Source organism: Zeus faber (genome assembly GCF_960531495.2).
Source record: "Zeus faber genome assembly, chromosome: 3".
Taxonomy (NCBI): Eukaryota; Metazoa; Chordata; class Actinopteri; order Zeiformes; family Zeidae; genus Zeus; species Zeus faber.
The window spans coordinates 28,850,068-28,873,253 of record NC_137190.1 but is presented as its reverse complement, the minus strand read 5'-3'; the positions used below and the strand labels follow the sequence as shown (position 1 = coordinate 28,873,253).

Genomic DNA, 23,186 nt, shown 5'->3' with positions numbered 1-23,186 from the left:
AACGCCCCAACCCCCCCAACTCAAGCTAAAAGATCCAGGGTCCCACCACGGCGTAGGTTAAGCCACTACAAACATCCACTCCTATCTATGGCTATTATGCGCTGTAATGCAGGTAGATGATGAATTGCGGCTTTAACACGTGCGCAAATGTGTGAGCTGGCAATGTATGTGAATGTTTAAGTTGAGTATGTATAGATTTTACAACTTCTATATCTATGTTGAGAGTTTTAAATATTTTTCTTTTTACAATAACGATGATTAATCTAGGTGAAAAAGGCAATCCTGGATGTCCCCAAGGTACACTATGGGGAACATAAAAGTATATTGTATCGTATTGGACAGAAGGACAAACGACTAGACACACACAGCACGTAGCAGCGAGGGTCTAAATGGCAACAAGTGAGAAGTCCAGCCCACTGCACGCTGAGACACTAGCACAGCCGGGGCAGCTCCCCGTGCCCTATCTGCGTTACCTCAAAGAGAATAATTCACATTGATGTTTGGCCACTTATATTCGCTGCCCTTAGAACTGTGCTAAATCAATCAATATCAACTGGGCATTTTAAGAATCTGTTACCAGCCTCAACTCGAGACAAATCAATGACCAGCGGCCTGCGAGAGTCGCCGATTGTAGCTACAGCAATGGAACGCTATGACAGAACTACCCCCACCCTTAAAAAGATGAAACTCAACTAGCATGTTAATGCAATTACTGCCGTTCATCCGTTTGTGGGGGGGGGGAGGAAAACATCTACTGTGTGTGCCCTGGGCCCATCCACATGCCTTATTCGTGATGACCACCAAGCCCACAGCCAGCGGAGCAGAAGACTTTAGGTGAGTCACTGGCATGGCTGAGGAGAAAGTAGGCCACTGTGGATCGCTGTGTCCCAGAACACACTCTCAAATTCTCATTTTTGATCTCTCTCTCTCTCTCTCTCTCTCTCTCTCTCTCTCTCTCTCTCTCTCTCTCTCTCTCTCTCTCTTCTCTCTCTCTCTCTCTCTCTCTCTCCTCTCTCTCTCTCTCTCTCTCTCTCTCTCTCTCTCTCTCTCTCTCTCTCTCTCTCTCTCTCTCTCTCTCTCTCTCTCTCTCTCTCTCTCTCTACACTGCCACAGCACACTTGCGTACCCAGCGCCCGTATTGGCGTAAGTGCGTATATTCAGTTATCTGTGCGTCACCAGGGAGAGTATCTGGGGCCTTGCTGCAGTGCATTTCCTGCCGACAGACCATGTGAAGAGGGTCAGGAGACTGAGAAATGGAGCTCTCAGAGCCCCAAATGGTCTACAGGGATACATGAGAAAGACAGAGGGAGGAGGGGATGCATACAAATGTAAAAACACACCCATCCCCATGTACACACAGACAGCCAATACATTTAAAGTGTAACGCATCACATCCCTGCAGAGACGACTGAATGAATGCGGTTGTAAAAGTCTAACGGTAAAGATCAGATTTTTTTATCATTATTTTTTGCAGTTGACATTACTTAAAGAACCGGTAATGAGATTGAATCTCTCTCCTGCTGTGCCTGCTCTTTGTATTGGCAAATCAAAAGGCCTCATGTAAACATGTACACAAAATCAGTATGTATGCAGACGATATCTTGATGTACGTACGGAACCCAATATCATCCCTACTGGAGTCGTTAAATCTTATATCTAAATTATCAGCTATCTCAGACTATTCAATAAATTGGACTAAAACCACGGTCTAACCACTCAGTCGGGGGGGGACTACAATGCTGTAACCAAGAAACTTCCCTTAAACTTCCTATCACAACGGGCAACATTAGATACCTTGGTATTGATAACACCACCAATCTGTCAGATTTGTTTACCTTTAACTTTACTCCATTGCTCAAATCCACTGAAGAAGACCTGGAACAACTTTGGTTGGACAGCAGCAGTGAAAATGAATATACAGTGGTACCTCGACTTACGACTGCATCTACTTACGACTAATCCAAGATACGAGTAGCAATAGTCGCGAAAATTTGTATCGACTTGCGATCGACTGCTCCAAGATACGACCGTGGAAATTTGCAGTTGGCGCGTCGGCGGCCAGTCAGCAGTCAGTCAGCGGGCGACCTACATCGTGTGTGCACGTAGTTCGTGGCTTATCGATATTTTTTTTATTTTCACCCTTCATTCATTTCAAAAAGAAAAAGGCAATGACTCCCATTGAAACTAAGAAGGAAATCATAGAAAAATATGAGCTTGGTGTATATGGGAAAAATTGCTTCGACATACGACTGTTTTAACATACGACCGTTCTTATAGAATGAATTACAGTCGTAAGTCGAGGTACCACTGTACTATCAAAAATAAACTTTATATTTTCAATGACCCTAGTGCAACTGACCATACATTGGTTTAATACTCTAGACCCAATAGTCAATAAATTTGATTGGAAATACAAGAAACCAAGAATTAAACTATCAACACTACAGAAAAACAAAGACTGTGGAGGCCTAGCAGCCCCAAACTTCAGATACTACTATCTAACAAACTATCTTCAATTTATAATTAAATGTACAACTTTACTTAAAATGGAATCAGAAAGAGACCTTGCTGTTCCCACCGATATCAACCTGTGGAAGCTTATTTGCAACCTTTTCTATGGCCCGCAATTCCAAAATGCAACTCATCCAATATAAGATTCTGCACAGAGCTCATATCACGGAAAACTAAATGTTCAAAATGGGTTTTGCAACCTCCTCACACTAGATGTAGCCAAGGCGTTTTCGTCTCCAGTGGACCTGCGGGATTATCCTTTGTATTGCACCGTGGTGGCGTACCCCACGGATTTCAGCACCATCCGCAAAAGGCTGGAGAACCGCTTCTACAGGTGTACTATACTATTAACTATACTACACAAGTCCATAAATAATCAATAAAGTATCGATCTAATATATCACAGTCGTAGCAGACACCATTATACAAAGCAACTGGCAATAACCTGCCTCCCGTCCCATTGAGCACCATCAACAGAGCAGCGTTCAATAAAAAAGTTAATTCAACACAAATTAGGACATTACATTGCAATTAAAGGTCTGTCTTTCACCAGGATGCCAAGTATCTGAAGGATTTAAGAGGATTCAGATTTATATTTAATACAACACAGACAATGAATTATATTAAATAATTATAGAACCCAGAATCGCGATTGTGGCGCCGCCCCTTGCGGCCGCCTGCGCGAGCACCGCGTGTCGATTACGCACATTTGAGAATTTTTCGTATTTTTCGAGCTTATAGAGCTTATTGTGCGTAATCACCGGGTGTCATGACATTTCACTCACTTGAACTTGTGGATAAAGACATTTGCTCTCACTGTTCTCTTAATACCAGAGATACTTTCATGCCTTCTGGCTCTGCCCACCTATCCTAGCATTCTGGACCAACATCACCAAGAAGCTATCGATCCTTCTGGGTCGTAGCATTCCACTCTCCCCAACTACAGAATATCTAGGCATGCTAACTGTTGAGGGGTGAAAAAGATGAGAAGGACGCGTGAGCGGAGAAAAACACAGACCCACTAGGGGGTTCCAGGATTATGCTCTGGGGGCCTTTCCTGTTTGAGAAGTAAATTACTAAATGCTCATTTTTGATAACTTTTAGAATAACTTTAGGGTTGACTTGATCACAAGTTAGAAAGAATTACAAGACTGTGCAAAATTAAGTACAAATTATGAATTTATTAAGTACAAAAGGCAGCGCCTCTAGGTACATAACTAATTACAAACTTGATACTCTCCAAGAACAAATTCCTAAACTAGACAATTCTGGGAAATTGTGCGGGTGCTTGCCGGCACAACTCAGTGCATGTCATTGAGTTGTGTGGCGTGAATTAAGTGTGCAGTGGACGTAGTGGTCAGTTGCCAACAGAGCCGGTCCTGACCTCCATGGTGCCCTACACGAAATTCTATGTGCCTAATTCACCCAGAGGGTCCGTGTCAACGGAGGGTCCCTCTCACCAAATTGATGTTGAGTCACTTACTGAAAACAATGAAATTATACTAATCAAAAAAACTTTTACTTAGATTGTCATCATCACTTTCCACGCTACATGGAGGATTGGGGCGCTTTAGAACTAAACTTGCGTTATCTCCAATAGTTCACAACAATGCGACTGTCACTGAATGAAACGGACAAACATGTAATATGACGTTATCTTAACATTGAAGCTCGTTATGTTGCTGATCACATATCTACGATTATTCAAACACTGCATTGGGTCAAAACTCAAGGATAGCGGCTAGTGAGCTACCTCGTGCTGCTGCTAACGTTAGCTAACCTCTAGCTATGGTAAACAACAGGTTCAGGTGGCTAGGCCAGCAGGTTAAACAATTTAGTTAGCGCGCCCCTCCAATCTTACGTGCATTTTCAACAACGAAACCTTCATTTTGGAAAACAAAAGCTAATATAGGATTCGTGTTTCGAAATATTTACGACATACGACACCATCATTACTTACATTTATGATCTTTAGGGGTTCGGTTGGATCAAGTTGGTGCTGCCTCGGCTTGCTTCGGTGTCTGCCATAGGAAATGCATTAGTACCAAGGCTGTGGCCCAGACCTCCTATAGTCGTCAGCGAAAACTTTTAAATTAGTCCGTAGATCTAATATGAGTGAAGATTCAGCAACTGAATTGCTTATTACCTGAGGCAAATATGTTCAGAAATTGATTTTGGTGGACTGCTAAAATAAATTAAATGAAAGTTTACGCAGCTGCTTAATCGTTCTTTTTTTTTTATAAAACCCAATCTCCCTGGCCGCACAATGAATCTTGGGTAGGGTAGGCTGCGAAGGAACCAACAGCTGAAGCCTTAAAATCGGGGAAAATAAGGCTGCATTTCTAGACCGTATTTGAAGGAGCCTCCGGAATGGGACAGCACTTCGTCGCACCGGTGTGACGCATTTGGTTTTAAAATACGCCCTCTGTTCTGTGGTCCGGGGCCGGGGTCTGACCAGGGGCCTGATGGCTGGCCCTTGGCTGGTCGCTGTAGGTTGGGTGTCACCAGGTACGGGAGGTGGGCATGCTTGGGCGCGGTCAGGTCCGGGGTGGGGTCTACGTGGTCGCTCCCCGGCCCAATGCACTCCTGCATCGATCGAGTCGGCTTCTCCTATCTCTCCCAGTGCCAAAACTCATACTCAGTACATACACCACACAATAGGCCTAATGCTTACGGGATGGGTGGGTTGTGAGCTATGTGGGTGGGGATGAGGCGGGCGGCTGCCATCTTGCCTGTCACGCTCCTGCCCCAGCGTGCTTCTCGTCAGTCCCAAAATTTTAATCCTACTCATATTAGCTTTGAACACATACACTCGCACACCAATCCTACTCCGAACAACACTCCCCCAGACTAGGGTCTGCAGGGCAGGAGGGGTGCGAGTGATTCGGGTTTGACTTGCCTGAAGGACTCACACCCCCGATCCCGCAATTTTAACTGCAATTTCCAACAGGGCCCTGTTGTGGGTGTGGGTTGGGGTGTGGGGGGCAACTGTTGGCCTTTGCTTTGCTCGGCCTCTCTGCAGCGGAGGGCCCATATATCTGGTGGCCTACAAGCGTCGGTGCAGGGAGACTAAGATCTGGGTGCCCAGTGCTGAGAACACACTGCTACATGGATGGGCACTCGCAGTCGGGTTGGGCGTCTGCGGTGGGGCGGGCCTCGCCCTTGAGCGGATCGTGGGTGGGCATGGGGGTCCCGCCGGCTCACCTGCGGGACGGGCGGTTCGGGCGGGGTGTTGGTCAGTCAGCACAGGGCCTGGATCTAGGCCTGCGATCCGTGCCTGGGGCCCACGGCACTGGTTCTGTGCCTGCGGCTGCGTCTTGTGCCTGCACTTGGGGGTGGGTTGTATGTGTGCACCTCTGGGGTGCGGGGTCTCCTCATGCTCCCTGGGACTGGGTTATGCTCCTCGGTGCCAGGCGTGGGGGTGTTCTGTGGCTGCAGGGCGGGGTGCTCAGGGCTTTCCTGCAGGCGTGGGGTGTCTAAGCAGCTGCGGAGCGTCAGGGCCCTCTTCTGCTGCTTGGAGGCGCCACGACATAATGCCGACCTTATACAGCAGAACCAATTGGGATAAGTCCTGGACCACACACACACACACACACACACACACACACACACACACACACACACACACACACACACACACACACACACACACACACACACACACACACACACACACACACACACACACGTTTGGTTCTATGTTTAATTGTCTCACCCATGGTGAATCTCCAGCTCTTGGAGTAGTGATAAGTTGTTTATAGACCCAAACATGGTAAGATCGTTCTCCAAAGAGGGGGGTTGGTGGTGGTTCTGCATAACCAAAAACTGTGCTCTTGTCATCTTATAGGTCATCCACAGGACAGAGTTATTGCAGCAGTTCTTGATGATTTAAGATTTGAGAAGTGAGAAGTTGAAACAACATGTAGCCCAAATCCCTGGTCACACTAGAAATGAGCTGTGTGAGATTTCTTCAAGTGTCTTTGAAGTAGGCTACGTATAGTTGATATATAGAAGATATCTCGCCAGACATACATAAGACATACATCAAGGAAACAACATTACACAATCTACTCATGTATCTATGCCTATTCCATGACACCTTCCTCACTGGAAAACAAGCTTTTTGTGTAATGTCTTTTGTGTCTCCATTTATTTCTGGTGGCACTGAATTTTATATCATAGAATAAGTTAAAATGACAGCTAGAATGAGATTTTATTTTAAACTCTCAACCAGACAGTCCCTTGAGAAGGTCAACACAGCCAAAGCCGGTTTGTTATTGGGCAACGATTCACATGATTTTGGATGTGAAAGTTCACCAAGGTTGAACTCTAGGCGAAATACCGCCGCCACAAATGCTAGTGTGATCAGGGACTTCCAGGAAAATTCAGAATATTTCCCGACATGGCAGGCAAAAGACCTTAATATGTGCTGTGCCAAGCTGCAGTTTCAAGAAAAACACAGTACCATGAAGGTCACACTGCGCTCTATTCAAGAAAGGATGGAGATTCTCCCAATAACCACAGAAACAGCTGAATGAATTGTAGGTATCCAATGAAGGTCCCTGAAGAGCACTTTCTCCAATGCTCACCTTCCAAGTATTTCTGTCTTTATCCAGATTAACCTGAAATCCCACTAATACCTGGACAATCCTAAGCCATCCTGGACTGTGGGGCAGCCCTCTACTAAACCCTGCCGCCCACTAGCAGCCGCGTTCCAACTAAGTTACAGATACTCCTATAAATTGCACTGTTGCACCTTCCTCTGGGACTGTTTTTTTAACCCCATACATGCACAAACATAAAAACCAAAACCTTTTTGTCACACAAACATGCAAAATCCATTACAACCGCCCGCCCCCCCCCTGCATCATCTTACCCAGCGACTCATTTGAATGTCAGTACAATGTCCTAGCCCTACTCATTTCCATCTAGGCTGTCCTTTCCCATTCAAATTCTACAGTTAACCATGAGAATTGAAACAGCACAAGTATTCTACACATTTTTTTTTCTATTGGCTCTCTCCAAGTAAGGCCAGAGGCCATCAAGGCAAGGGCACATGCTAAGGGAGTTAGCCAAGTCTAATTGGGACACTGCCTCATGCAGTGACACTAGAGCATAATCTTACCGAGAAACCTTCCACTGCTATCGGCCCCTCCTCCTCTTCAGGCTTGCCAAGGGCATCACGGCAAGGCAGGTGGAGTGTGGACAAGAAGCTAGACATTAGGTCAGTTTAACCTCAACCACAGGCCATTTTGTCCCATTTACATTAAGCACATCGGCAATCGCAATGAGCACACCTGCCCAATACCATATAATGAGATTATCAGAGACGGCCGTGTGTAGGAGATCGCATTGTGCACACACCACCCCGGCACCATCTGAAGTAGTGCTCCCGGAAATTTGGTCCTCCTTGTCCTGAACAGCTTGGATCTTTTCGAAACTATCAGCAGTGGGCTCCTGGCCCTTCAGCTGGCTGCGAGACATAGCATTAGATAATCACTGGACTTCCCCTCCTCTTCACCTGCTAAAAGTAGTGCACTGATGTCACGGTCGCATGAGGGATCAGTGAGCGACACGAGCCGAGATGGGCTGGGCTAGACTGGGGCTTGGCACAAAAACTCAAACATCACACTCGTACATGGGCTTTCAATGTAGGTATAAAAGTAGGTCTTGAAGAAAAGAAAAACAAAATCAAAAAAATTTGCTCTGTGGTATTTGACCGTCAGTTAAAAATATATATTTGAATATTGCTTCTGTATTTAGACAAGGACCTATCAGTTGTGTTATTTATTTGGCCTCTATTGACATCTTGCCAAACTGAACCCAAAGATTAAAGTTTGTGTTCTCCGTTTATTGGTTTGCGAAGATCCTAGTCAAGGTTTGAGGGTCAACCCTCAAGTCATATTCCAGGAAATGCATGAGGGAACATGGCTCAGGTAGGATAGTGTGACTCTTGCAGAAGAAGAAGAAGAAGAAGAAGAAGAAGAAGAAGAAGAAGACAAAGAAGAAGAAGAAGGCTTCCTTATGAACAATTCCATGAAATAGAGCCAATCACTATTATAGGTTGATGAGGATTCTGGCAGAGAGGGTAGAAACAGAACAGACATGCCGTTGGAACCTCCCCAGCTTGACAAGAAAGAAGCGGGTATTGCAGGCTTGTTATTGTTGCAAACTGAAGTGTACGAAGTTTGCTCTCACTGAAAGGGACAGTTGTGTAATGGAGCGTGAAAATGGAGTGAGTCACCTGCAGCTGCCCTAAAGGGTTAACATGGAGTGTGGCAAACAGTAGCAGTAGTCCACTTACACACAAAACTCTGACAGAGGAGAGGAGATGGAAATGTGTACAATATGATGAAAACTCCTGTGGTTACTCCAACTATGAAAACCTGGTCTACACAAGAAGGACTTACCTCCACAACGCCTTAGAGTGAAGAGTGGGATTAGACTCAGAGTATCAAGAGACAAACTACATTTCATATTTCTCAAAAACGAAATGCCTTGCAAGCACTGGATGCAGGGCTGTTTCAATTGATTCTGCCCCAAGCAGTCTAGATGCAAGGTGATAAAATCCCCATTTTTAAAAACACACAAGCGGCGGCACCAAGCCATGCAACGACTCAGAAGCGAGTCCAACGAACTGGAAGCAATTGCAGGCGCGAAGCAGCATTAGGCTGCTTACATCTACATTCCTGGGAGCTTCTGAAACACAACACAGCACAGGCCGACAAAGACACTTGCAGTACCTTGTTTTGTTAGAAAAAACATTTGCACAATAATATGAAACTGTCACATGCTGAACAACATCATGCAAAAACAACAGGAGGTTCTGTTTCAAATGTACACTCTCCTTAGCTGACACCTCATAAATGAACAAAGACTGAGCTGTCCACACATAAGGTGATTTCATTTCTTTTATTTAATTATATTGAACAAGATTTGTATACTGAATGAGTATTCCAGCACAATTTATATCATTATTATTAGGACTCAGGAGTCACCGCGTCATTACATGCGCCGATGCTGCGTTCAATGGAAACTCAGAAAATGTAACATGTTTAAGACAAAATGCTGATGTAAAGGCCAGTGCCAGCACAAACTAATGCTACGTTCCATGGGAACTCGAAAATTTGTCATTGGTGTCGATAATGGACTCCTGTGTATTGCTGCCCGCAGCTATATTTATTTATCTATTTATTTATTTTTATATTAGGGGTCCATCCCGCAGGACCCCTAATAATACTACTACTACTAATAATAATAATATTAAATATTGCTGCAGGCAGCAATACACAGGGTCTAGTTTAGTCGTGTTTGGTGCCTTTTACAGTTTCCCGGGTTCTCTGAAACGCAGCATGATTTTCCGAGTGTACTTGAACGCAGCATGAGCTCCCCCCAGTCCCTCTTAAGATTAAAGATTCAAGAGGTTATTTGTCACATACATATGCATAAGTTCATACATATATGCAGTGAAATGTCATGACACCCAGTGATTATGCACAATAAGCTCTAAAAATACTAAAATGTGTGTAACCGACTCAAGGCGCTCGCACAGCCAGCTGCAGGAGGCGGCGCCACAATCGCGGTGGTTTAATACTCTAGACTCAATAATCAATAAATTCTATTGGAAAAACAAGAAACTGAGAATTAAACTGGCAAACTCTACAGAAAAACAAAGACTGTGGAGGACTACCACCTCTATGGGCTGGACCCCTAAAAAAAAACCTCTGAATTTTGAAGCCGAAAACTATCTGGAACGCCAACTTCGGCATAACACATACGGTTTATGTCTTGTTTTAACCGCGCTGTCACAAAGAACTCATGGTTAAAGTTTCATCCAAATCGATCGACATACGGAGCAATCAATTTACGTGTATATTAGTATAGCTTCTTACCTGGTAGATGTCAGAAGATATGTTCGATTGATATTTTAAATCCATGGTCCACATTACTTTGCCGGACTAATGAAAAACAGAATATAAAATATTTCTTGAAATGTCGTGAGCCCGTCCCGCAAAAACACTGAAATGTGCGACTCAGTGACGCGTTCAAGATCCATTCAGGCGTCGGAAAAATAGAAACCGTGCAATGGTAATTACCCACAGAAATATAACAACGTTTTCGCATTTCATGGAAACTGAACTTACTGGAAACATAATCCGAGTAAAAAACTCAACTCAACAAAATAATTACGTAATTTAGACTGCCATCTTAAAATCGACGTAAATACGTCATAATTGACCTATACAAGACACAACATCTCCCGTCACAGAGACTCTGGATGTACTTCAGTGCAACAAGGTAAGTTATAACAATGACAACATATAGGTGAGAAAAAAAAAAGACTTTGTAATAAACGTCTTGTATAAACATTTTCCTATAACTCAACTTAAACTGAAAAGGCAGAAAGTGTTTGTGATCTTGACAAATTATTCCATAATAATTTGAATTGCAATTTAATGTTAATGTTACATAAATGTTGTCTGCAATACAATATAGACAAGTAATCTATTAAACTGAATTTTACAATTGTACATAAAACAAATAAGCTGCACCCTGTGTATTGCCGCCTGAAGCTATTTTTGTTATTATTATTATTATTATTATTAGATTGTATCTGGGCAGCAGTTTGTTTTACAGTTTGTCTTTGACGTTTAAGGCAAATGGAATTAGACTTGTTCAGATACAAGCTCAGTGGTTCCTTTCTGTAATATCATTTTCCGCCCTTCACCTAAATTGATGAAATGCTTTAGAGAAGGTGAACAATGGCCATCTATGGGATGGGAGCTATAATATTAAACCAAAGTCTAAATGCAAAAGGCCTATAATAACAGAAATGTGTCCGGACCCTATAACATTATGTTCAGGGGTGTTCCTCACCCCAGTTGTTCACTATGATTTCAAGACTCTTATCACTTAAGTTAATTTCTATTCAGAATCATACGAACAATTACATAACCGAACCACAAGGTGCTGCCGTCTCTGCCGCAGTTGGATCTTTACGGTGAAAAAAGGACTTTGGTATAAAACTGCTGCAATAAAAAATACCCAGAAATGGAGAAAGAGAAACGATCACCAGCAGTGCCACTGCCAGCCATCAGTTTTTGATCATGGCTGCTCAAAGGTTAGCATCCTGCTGCCTCTTCTCCCAGCCTTCAGCTAATGTCCCAGCACAGATAGAGGAGCAATGTATAACATAGCAGAACATATATATATTTTTTATAACATGTCACTGCGACTGAAGCTACACCTTAAACATCCAGTGGAATCAATGTGTATCAAAACTGTGAATGACCACAGAGGTTGTTGTTAAACTGCCACATGTCCAGTGTAGTTGATAGCAGATTGTGTCTTCCATTTGCAGTGCATGCAGGAGGACAGCAAGTTTCTGTGTGGTCCAAAGGCACACATATGATGATGCTTTGTTCTTACAGAGTACAAGATGAGGATTGTAGGAGTTGTGAGAAGATTCACAGCTAGCAGCTGAAGAGCCACTTTGGAAGCTTTCAACAGAAATACTGCTCTTGCTTCAATTCATCAAGATGAAATGGATTTAATGTCTCTAATGTTTCTAATGTCATGTACACTAGGTCGATAACAACTCTGCTCGTATTAGTGCACGAATAATTAAGGGTGAATTGTTCCATCAGGAGCACACCTAAATTTGCCAATTTGAAGGCCATGACAAAATAACAGTGCAGCTGCGGTTAACATATTGTGTTTAAAATCACTGACTTTATGTTATAGTGACCTATGACAAAGTAAAACCCCTCGGCATATCACAGCCAATGCTTACGTTAGGAGAATTTCCACTGCAGGACAACGTTAAAAGCATTTAACGCAGATTAAGGAATAATTAAGGTGACAAGATGATCATTGGTCAAATCTGCCTTTGCGGCTGGCCAATGTACTCTCTGCAAGGACCTGGGAGACAGGGCCGGGCTTGCGTCTTTATTGATCGGGTTCCGAGGAAATACAAAATGTGAGTTGGTTTGATGGCAGGCGAGTGTAGTACACTGAGGGGCGAATTCACAAAAGGCTTGCGCGGCATTTGCGGCTGCTAAACTGGCGCAAATAACAGAAAAAGCAAGCATCTAATTCACAAAGAACCCGCAAACAGTTAAATGGACCGCTAACTGTGCTGCCACGCAAATAGCGTCTCGGTATGCCAGTGCTATTTGTGCGTATTTAAATTTGGTTTTATTCACACATTGGATGCAAAATTAGCCCCTTTCTATGCAAATGAGTCTTGGTGCAAATAGCATCCAATTCACAAACACGCGCGCTAATAACCACACGCAGTTAGAGTGACGCTATAACTGTCTGTAGAGAGCTGGTGGTAATTGCGTGGACAAGAATAGGGGCAGCAGTGCCAATCCAGTCCCTGCACGATCAGAGCATAAATACCTGTGAAGTTAACCATTAAGATTTGAAAATAATGGAAATGGTCCAGCACCCCCCTCCTTCCCCCCTAGGCACGGGAAGACCCCCAACGGAGTACCCACAACGGGATTTTGCGATCAGATGCAGGGGCTGACGAACAGACCTCCCAACAGAATCTCCCCTTTATGCATCCGATTGCAAAATCCTGTTGCACCGGACGATTGCCCTTATTTGCTTTGCGACATGGATGATTGCGACCGGATGCCGCAAAACAAGGGCAAATTGCACTCAGCAGTGAAACTTTATGGCCGTGTTTGCACTGGCATACATTGGTGCAATATCTTTTGTGAATCAAACACTAAGGCTAATACCCAACACAAAGACTAACTGATGCGCAATTCATGGTGCTATTAGCGGCCGCAATCCATTCTTTGTGAATTTGCCTCTCAGTTGTAGCCACACACACACTTGACTCACTACATGGAGAGAGACATTTTTCAGCTAATTTTATAAAAGGGATAAGTAAGTTTTCAATTTAAAGGAAATAGCCAGAGTGGAACTTTCCTTTAATAGCCATTGGGAACATTTCCAATGCATGCACAAGACCCTAGATAGACAAAGATAAGCACAGTCAATCACTGGATTCTCCTGTGATCTGGCTTTATGTGCTTACAAACACTGCTTAAGTGAGTTCAAGTGACAGTGAGTGTTTCTGTTGGTGTAAAGAATTCCATTTCTCCTGGAGCACAATGGCTAATAATGGAGAAAGTGGTGGTGGGGACAGTTGTAAATGAGAGGGACGCAGTGCATTATCTCCCAACAGTTAGTGGTTCTAATAGCCTAACAAGACAGACCTTTTTTTGGAAGCGGGGCAACACAGTGGGAGGAGCGCGGAAACAGAAATAAAGAGTGATAATGAAAAGGAGACAGGGGTGTGAGTGTGTATGTGTGTGTGTGTGTGTGTGTGCGGGGGGGGGGGGGGGGGGGGGTGAGGACGACAACAACCAATAACCTCCCCTCAGGCCGCAGAAAAAGCACAGTGGATTAATTCATCACCACTCCAAGCCTTTGCCTTCCTCTGGAATAAATTACCAAATGGCTCTCAACTTAGACTAAACACACACACAATCTCTACTGGGCAGACAGGTCTCACAAGAGCGAGAGCGAGAGAGAGAGAACCAAAACTAACGGTACAGGAGAAGTTATGCAGGTCCAAAAAGTAAACCGTGTCCCGCATTACTCTCAGAAAGTCTAGGCTAGATAGCCACTGGGAAACACACAGAGCCCAGCTCCACGGCCCCGTGATAGGGCTTCTGTGAAGCGGCTGCTGTGGGCCCCCCACTCCTCCCTGCTGGGGGTGCCACAGCGTTTAAATGGACAAAGTCTGACATCCGAAGAAGTACTGTAGTTGTGCCGCAAAAGGTAAAATATGAACCGTGAGCGCAGACAGAGCAGACAGGAAAGATGTTCCCTACTGAACCTCGGGCTCATTACTGCCATTTTAGCCTCGTAACAAGTTGGGCTGAGACAGGGTTCACATTTACCATTCAGGAAGGCAAGCCAGTCAGACTGTGAAAGTCAAGGCCAGATAAACGTTGCTGTGTCTGGCTGTGAAATTTCTCTGGCAGTTAGTCTGTCTTGTCTGTTTACTCCTGCGCGTGCACGCACGCACGCACTTGTAAAGAAAAAAGAAAAGAGGTTGTTAGACTAACACAACTATCACAAGACCTTGTACTTGGGTCTTATCGTAGCCAGAGTGATCCAGATGGTAATGTACCCTTGACAAGGGAACCTCATACAAAAAACCCTCTGTCTATCCATCCATTCCATTTGTTTCTGCGGATTATTATTTTTCCCCCCATTAACCCCTGTGCTGGTCCTAAATGTGAATTGTGTTTCCCCCATGTGTATGTGTGTGACAGAATGTGTGACAGAATGACCCACAGACGGCGCCTGGTCACAGACAAATGCATAAGAGAGACGTCACATCTCATAAATAAGACACGTGAGTGGAGTTCTTTGGGGAGCAACTTCAGCGCGACCCCAAACCAACTCTTGAGAAACGCGAGAAACAAACGGTCCCATCTTTCAACGACGACCGGGAACTGCGTGAGGCTGAGGCTGATCATGCCCAAGCAGCGGGCGCGCACCTCCTAATCAATCAAGTGTTTGGTAATGATCTCTTATAGGTTCCTACAGGAAGCCCGCAGCCAGTCCTTTGGGATCGACATACTGTACAGTACGGTGTGATGCAGGCGGAGGCCCGTTGGAAGAGACAACGGAGGAACGCCGATTGCTGACGACGCACGGGACACGGTTTTAGCATCTGCAGCTGAAAGAGATTTGTATGCCATTAGTCTAACTCAATCAGGGGGACTAATTCAATCAGAGGCACGGTGGGTGTCTTGACGTTGGTGTGTCTGTTGCACGGACCCCTTGCTGAATCCTGTGGTGACACTTGGCAAGAGAATTCTGCTTGACGGGGGTCTTCAAAGAGCTTGTAGTCTGCCGCGCACACACACACACACACACACACACACACACACACACACACACACACACACACACACACACACACACACACACACACACACACACACACACACACACACACACACACACACACACACACACACACACACACAGTGGTGTAACGGAATGCAGATGATCGGTACAGATCGCCCCCCACAGTTCAGCACATGTCAGCCGCGGATTAATTGCAAAATTTAATGATTATAGTGAAATACAGTTTTACTGCACTTTTACTTTTTAAAGTAAAAGTAAATAATGTCGATGCAGCGTTGCACTGAAAGGAAGATGGACAGATGTGTGCTGCGATTTACTCTGAAGCACAATGATTGGTTTATGGTATGTTGCGCTGTGTTGCTGCTACTTTATGAAATGTCGTCAATGAGCTGTGGATACAGCCAATGTCACTGCTATGCTTCTGTGTGTCCGCCATACTGGAGCAGTGAAGATCCACTAGTAAACAAATACAATGTGTATTGAGAGACGCCAAATTCTCTACAAAATCGACTGTGACTTAATTCTGAACCGAATTCCATGAGGTTTGGGTTTGTCAAAAGTGAGAAGTTGAACATGATATCGGTTACTTATTGGAATTAAATTCAGTTACTGGGAGAGAATCTAATCATATTTTTTCATTCACTACTATGTTTGAAGTAGTCAAATTCTGAGAAACTGACACCACGATGCAGTGAATAAATACATAATTCCTGCTTTTTGCCTTTTTAGGGGTATTTTTTATTCTTCAGTTACACCGACATTGTGATATATCCTTGATGAAATGTCTTGCAGTGTATCTCAGAATCACTGTTTCATGATACCGTCGCTATCGTGGGCAACATATATTGATAGTATCATACCGTGACTTACTCTGTGACACACACACACACACACACACACACACACACACACACACACACACACACACACACACACACACACACACACACACACACACACACACACACACACACACACACACACACACACAATCTGCAAACATACATAATACAAAAACATAATTCACATCTAGTTCTCGTCTCTCTGCACAAGTGGAAGTGTACATACAGTGAACTACGGGTTCCCCTTGTGGTCAGTTTATCAGCTCCGGGGTCTAAATAGTTTTGAAGAATCATTGAACACACTTGAATTAAATCTCTTAAATTCTGAGGAAGTTGATCTTTTTGGACATAGTTTAACATGTTTCAGGAATTATTATTCCTGAAACATGGGGGGGGGTCTTGTGTAATGCATATTCAGGTTTTTACATTTCTTTTAAAGCTTCTGCACATGCAGTCATGCCACGATTGACAAGGGGGTAGAAGCAGATTCAATAATAATAGGGGCACCCCTATCAGGGGAGCCCTAAATCAAAACGGATGATGGCCTATCAGGTAAAAGGGCAATGCAGAGGCCTGTGCAAGGCCTGTTCTAAAGTGCTAAGGACCGTATTCCAGCTTCGACACAAATATTCACTGGACTTTATTTGTGGTTTTAGTACACAACCTATGCAACCTATAGCTATGATTTGTCCAAAATTTTAGGAGGGATTTTTGGACAAATAATCTCTCTCTTATTATATTAAAGTATTGCAAGAAAGTAGTAGCATGTATATCACAAGGCAGGAGTAAGTATTGGGTAGCCATTATGGGTAGGTTATGAAGTAAATTATTCTATGGACTTAGTAATAGCACCTCCCTCTAGGTCAGACAGCCAATTTGGTGATTAGGTATTGGAATAAATGTGAACATTACTTGCTTGTCGACCTCATAAATGCACATTAAAGACATGTTAATGACTTATGCGCTCACATATTTTATAGAGCTGAATTTGAAGACATTTTGTGACCTTTTAAGGACCTACAGACACACACATACAGAGGCTGGAATCATGGTCCTCACCTTGCAGCTGGCTGGTTTGATGGGTGCTCCCGAGGCAGGGTTTCCTTGGTGCTGTGTTGTGTTGGTCTGCTGGGGTGAGTGGGAATCCTCGGACTCTTTTCCACTGTGGTAGACCACCCTATCAGAGATATGGATGCTTGAAGCACAGCCCATGCTTCAACCCACTTCAGCCTTTTTTTTGTCCTTCCGCGCAAGTCCTTGTATTGGCGAGGTCCCCACTCCTCTGCGTTTCTGGGCCAATGCGCGTTATATCAGACGGGCTAATACAAGAACCGCCAGCAGGCATGGGAAACAGCTCCCATGCATTCCACCCTCCAACTTTCCTTTCATCACATGGAGTCAATTGGAGTTATTTCGTGTCATCCTCCAAAACATCATGGATTCCGTTATTCTTCAGTTCCAGGTGCACTTGCTCACTCACTCACTCACTCACTCTGGCTCCACGCCATCATCATCCTCACCATCATCATCATTTCTTTCATCCTCAACTTCACTGTTATTCAAGTAGGCCCCGGTCCTCCTCGGGATCATGCAGCAGTAGTTCTATCCATTTTCCTTTTTTTTGTCAAAGGAGTCATTCGACGTCGTCTCCCCCACCCCACACCCACACCCACCCACCCGAGACGATCCGATGCCCAACTCCTTTTTTTCTCGTCCTTCTCGTCTTTCGGCAGACCGGTTCCCAGCACAGTGAAGTCCAGTCCTCGGCCCGTTCATCAACAGGCTGACACATCCACACCGCTGGGTGCCCTGGTCAACACTCCCCCTGGCAGCATACTGCACCGAGGTCCGGCCGAGCACCCACCCGCCCCCGCTACCCCCACCTCACTTGCGAGGACCTAGGAGCTGCGGAGGACTTCGGACGGCTCGCACCGCATTGAGACGTCCGCAAATCGCTCGCACGAACGCCGGGGTAGTCTAGACGTTGGCTACAGTCCACTAGGCCCACGGTGCTCTCTCATTATTCAAAAAAATAAATGAGCGTAGACGCTGTCGGACGGTGATATGTGGAGGTAACTGCCGTTGTCAATCTTCTGCGTGTGAGGAGGGAGGGAGGGGGGGGGAGAGAGAGAGAGAGAGAGAGAGCGACAGGGGGGGAAAAAGGAGAAGACCGCCGATCCGCGTCGAGAAGTTTCGTCTGTGGGAGAAGGAAGGCGTGTGACTGAGGTTGCTGCGGGCGCCGAGGCGGAGAGCAGCTACATTATGATGGTTCCCTGCGCGTCTTCTCTCTGCCTTTTTTTGGTTTTTTTTCCGCCGTTCGTCCTTCCAGTTCTCTCGGCGCTGCTTGACAGCGGCGCGTCCAATGGAAGCGCCCGCAAGGATTGACCTACAGCCTCTGCTGACGTCAATGCAAATGAGCCGCGCTCGGCCAATCGGCGCTCGGCCCGCCGCCGCTGGGCGGTCCCCACGCTGCGGGGGAACTTCGAAGTGTGTCGAGGCCGGGAGCAGCAGGGCGGACGCGGGGGGCCGAGGTCGCGTTTAGAAAATGCAGTCGACTGACATTAGAGGTCAGTTCTTTAGTTCTTCAGCCGCATAAACTAGCTTGTGCTTTGGTTGTAGGAAATAAAATAAATAAATACAGCGAGAGAGAGAGAGAGAGAAGAAATTCACACAAGGCCTACGGTACACATGGACTGTGTGCAAAGGCCGACATATCCTGTTACTTTCTGCGTCAACTAATGAGAGATAACGATACTTAAAATGTCAACACTTTCACCATAAACCACGGTAACTCTAAGGCGCAGGCACAGAGTGAACGTTTTGAGATAGATACGAGGTCTTGTCCGAGATCTAGATTTTCAGGTTACATCTGGTAATAAATGAGTCGTGGACTTTTTGTACCTTTTTTTTTTTTTCCTACCATTACTCAACAAATCAAATCCAATCCATGATGCAGGCCTATCTAAATGGTGCAGCCCACCCACGTGCAGGGCACTCAAAGATAGACATTTTCACTTTTTCCATTTGTTGATTTGTGTCAAGTTTGACGTTCGGTCACATGAAAAAGAAAGATCATAAACTTCCCCAGGCCACCTCCGGTTACCCTTTCATGTTCAATAAAGCTGAGTTCCATGAGTTTCTATAATGACAATCATTATGGATTATATTTGTGAATCAATTACATTTATTGCGTGTGCTCCACTCCACTCCACTCCACTTCCTACATCCCGCTATTTAGAAGAAAGAAAGAAGAAAGAAACAGTCTTTAATCGTCACGCAACACACCACACTACAACACATGCTTGCACACACACACACATGCACACGCTTTGATGGTGGCCGGTGAAATGGATCCTCTGCTTTTGACCCATCCTGGCTTGTCCTTCCTCCGGGGGCACAGCCAGGAGCAGTGGGCAGCATACGTGGACGCACCCGGGGACCTGGTGATAAGTGTCCATCGCTGGTCAGACGATGATGGGTGCATGTTTTTGGTGGGGGTCCTTACTGACGTGAGGTGGAGGAAACCCCATGTGAGCACGGGGAGAACATGCAAACATGCATTGATTTACTGGCTAAATGACACAGAAAATAATAGTACTTGGTTCATTTTGAAGTGGTAATTCAAACAAATTAAATAAAATAGTATGAAAAAATCAAAGTAATGATAATGAAATAAAATATCATAAAAAGGAGAGTAAAAGATAAAAATTGCAACATATAAGCAATATCCGAAAAATACAAAGCATGAATAGTTAAATATATAATAATATAAAACCTTTATGTTACTTCTGCACAATCAGCAGATTACTTACCAAGGGGTGCCAGTACGCTCACAATTAATTACAACCTTTCAAAGCAAAGAGATGCATTTACCACAAGAAGAGAAAAAGAAAACACAGGGTATTTTGAGTTTGTATGCAGCCACGTGCTTCCAACCCCCAGGGTGAACTGTTCAACACTTTGTGGATCTCCCCTTGTCTGCAAGTGCTCACATGGTCTGCTGCGTCACGCTTGATCTGGCGCTGGGGCGAAGGCAAAACTGCTGCAAAGAGCACAGAAAGTATCTTACAATTGGGTTGAGTGTATATCCAACCATCACAAGTTCACTTTTTAACTTTTTCAAAGGAAGGAAAGGAGAAAGAAATGATGACCTGAGAGATGGATAACAGATTTTCAAGGGCATATAAAAATGTCCCCCAGACACAACAGCTTGAACCCAAATGCCCTCTTCAAGGTGACGCCGTTGCTGTTTCATGTACTGTCTGCACATATTGTGCCAGTGCTGTCATTAACGTATTAACATGCAGTGACCTTCACTTCAACGCGGGCCAGTTGTGGGCCACCTATTGAAATTTGGAGGCTGATCTAATATCTTATATCTTTGCTGTATTTTTGTAGCATCTGGGCTACACATGAACACACAGTGAAGCACTTATTTTCTGGAAAAAGTGACACCAATTTTAAATAAAAAATGGGCCATGTGCTATATGTGGTTTGTGTAGATGCAATGGAAAAGATTTTTGGGATCATAAGTGTGTGCCACGAATGATAGAGGTGGATGATCTGGAGGCCTAAATGGCCACCCTACTGAGCACGGAGGCGGCTTGTGGCCGGCCGAAGGAAGAGTTGGCTTAACAGCGTCCTAAAGGAACCAGCTACGAAAAAAGAAAGCTCATATGTGCATGCTCCGGTTGCCGGCAGTCATTTGATTTGAGATGTTCAGAAGCTCAGTCCCGGATTAGTAAAGGGTTGAGGTTGGTTTGATCGTGTATGCTAAATCCTATAGTGTGTCCACTGCCGGGGTGGGAAAAGTCCCTAAATGCATCTTTTCAATGTGTTGTTATGAGATGTGTTTCGGTCTATCCCTGTCACAAGTAGCAAGGGCCCTTTGTGGTCACATGGCAAGTGATGGAACATTGATTATGAGGTTGCACGCTCAAGACAGAGGGGAGACACAAATATACCACCTCAACCTCCTCGAAGCACAGGGAGGCGGCCCCTATCCCAGTGATCTGGAACCGGTGGAGTCGAATTTCAATTCCCCCATCCCACTCCCTTTTGATGACCATCATTTTGACCAATGTCCCCAAGACCACCTTTTTTGCAGACTTTAACCCTTAATAGATGACACATCCTATAGCGTTTTACTCACTTAAGACACTTGTGTTCAGTTTTGTTGTATGAAACATTACATTGCTCTCCAGTCGATTAAGTTTTGATCTGATGTGGCAGCCAACCCATGTGACAAAGCCACTCGTCATACGTCTCTGACATGGGCCGGCATGAGTCAGGTCTTCCCCGGATTTTCATATATTTAGGGAGACAAATACATCATTTAAGGGAGACAAATACACAATGCCAATTCAATCAAGTCAATTGAATTTAACTGTGATCTGTTTCACAAAATTGCTTTATACCATAGGGATAAGCATGTAATTTACCAGTAGGTGGCAGCAGAATACAGACATTGGAACAAGTTGCTGCCAACTCTCTCGTGTCTGTCTGGTGTTGGTTTTTGATCTGTTATATAAAAATATCCACGTTTTACCTGCTTTTCCTGAAGCCGTAAATCATCGAAGGGTGAGGGCACACAAGCCTCCCTGACACTTTCACTCACCCGCCATTCACTATTGTGGGCAATTTAGTCTTCGATTTTCGTCTTAATAGGTTGCGGGGGGGGGGGGGGGGGGGGGGGGGGGGGGGGGGGGGGGGGGGGGGGGGGGGGCAATGTCTGTCACTTTGGAAGCCCTGCGTAGCCATGCGCGCCTGCCCTCCTGTGGGGGAAGAGGGAGTTGCATGGAAACTGTAACGCTCTTCAACTTCCTCATTCATTTAAATTTGCCACTTAAACTCCTGAGAGGCCGTGGTAGAAAGTATTTTTTCCATTCGCAAATACTGGCTTTCATTATTACATTTGAAAAAGTGAATTCAATGCAGCTATTATTGTAAAGATGGCTATTATGAAATATTTATCAGATTAATCGCAATGTTTCATGGAATATTTATTACATATATTTAAATTATTGATGTCATAATTCAATTGGGATTAATTTGGTCCTCCACACACATGACATATGTTTGACAGGTATGCCTATAAAGTTGCATTTTATTTTGGCACTGTGTGAGTCTGTCGGTATTCACTACACTAGCGTTCGCAATGACCAAGCCCCCTTACCGTGAAATAACACGGGTCCTCGCTTCTCACCAATTTGCTTAACAAACTGGTCCTAGGAACGGAACTCGGTCGTTAAGTGAGGAGTACATGTACACCTATCATCCACAACATTAAAAGCACCAGCCTAATATTGTGTAGTTCCCAAAACAGTGCCCCCAAAACAGATTTGACCCATCAAGACATGGACTCCACAAGACCTCTGAAGGCGTCCTGTGGTATCTGGCACCAAGACGTTTGCAGCAGATCCTTTAAGTCCTGGAAGATGCTGGGGCCCCCATGGATCGGGCTTGTTGTTCCAGCACATCCCACAGAGACTCCATCAGATTGAGATCGGGGGAATTGGGAAGCCAAGTCAACACCTTGAACTCTTTGGCATGTTCCTCAATCCATTCATGAACATTTTTTGCAGTGTGGCAGGGCGAATTACCCTGCTGAAAGAGGCCACTGGGAATTCCGTTGCCATGAAGGGGTGTACTTGGTTTGCAACAATGTTTATGTAGGTGCTACGTGTCAAATTCACATCAACATGGATGCCAGGACCCAAGGTTTCCCAGCAGAACATTGCCCAGAGCATCGCACTGCCTCCGTCTGTTTGCCTTCTTCCCACAGTGCATCCTGGTGCCATCTCTTCCATTTACAAATTACATTTACATTAAGTCATTTAGCAGATGCTTTTATCCAAAGCGACTTACAAGGGAGAATAACATTCAAGCTACATTGCAACAGAAACATTAGTGTAACAATAAATAAAT

At 44.7% G+C, this 23,186-nt stretch overlaps 1 protein-coding gene across 3 annotated transcripts in view; it reads right to left on the bottom strand.

The window, feature by feature from the left end:
• Positions 1–17,863, bottom strand: part of pde8a (phosphodiesterase 8A) — a 40,158-nt gene extending 22,295 nt beyond the window's left edge. Inside the window, exons 1-2 of one of the 3 annotated variants that reach the window (XM_079997370.1) lie at positions 17,319–17,863; positions 15,125–15,223 (exon numbers count right to left, since the gene is read on the bottom strand). In XM_079997370.1, coding sequence (XP_079853496.1) covers positions 15,125–15,223; positions 17,319–17,471 — 252 coding nt within the window. In that variant the 5' untranslated portion in view covers positions 17,472–17,863. Of the gene's footprint in view, positions 1–15,124; positions 15,224–17,318 lie in introns of those variants that run through there. The other 2 variants (XM_079997371.1, XM_079997372.1) reach the window with 2 other exon arrangements.
• Between the last annotated feature and the right edge of the window lie 5,323 nt (positions 17,864–23,186).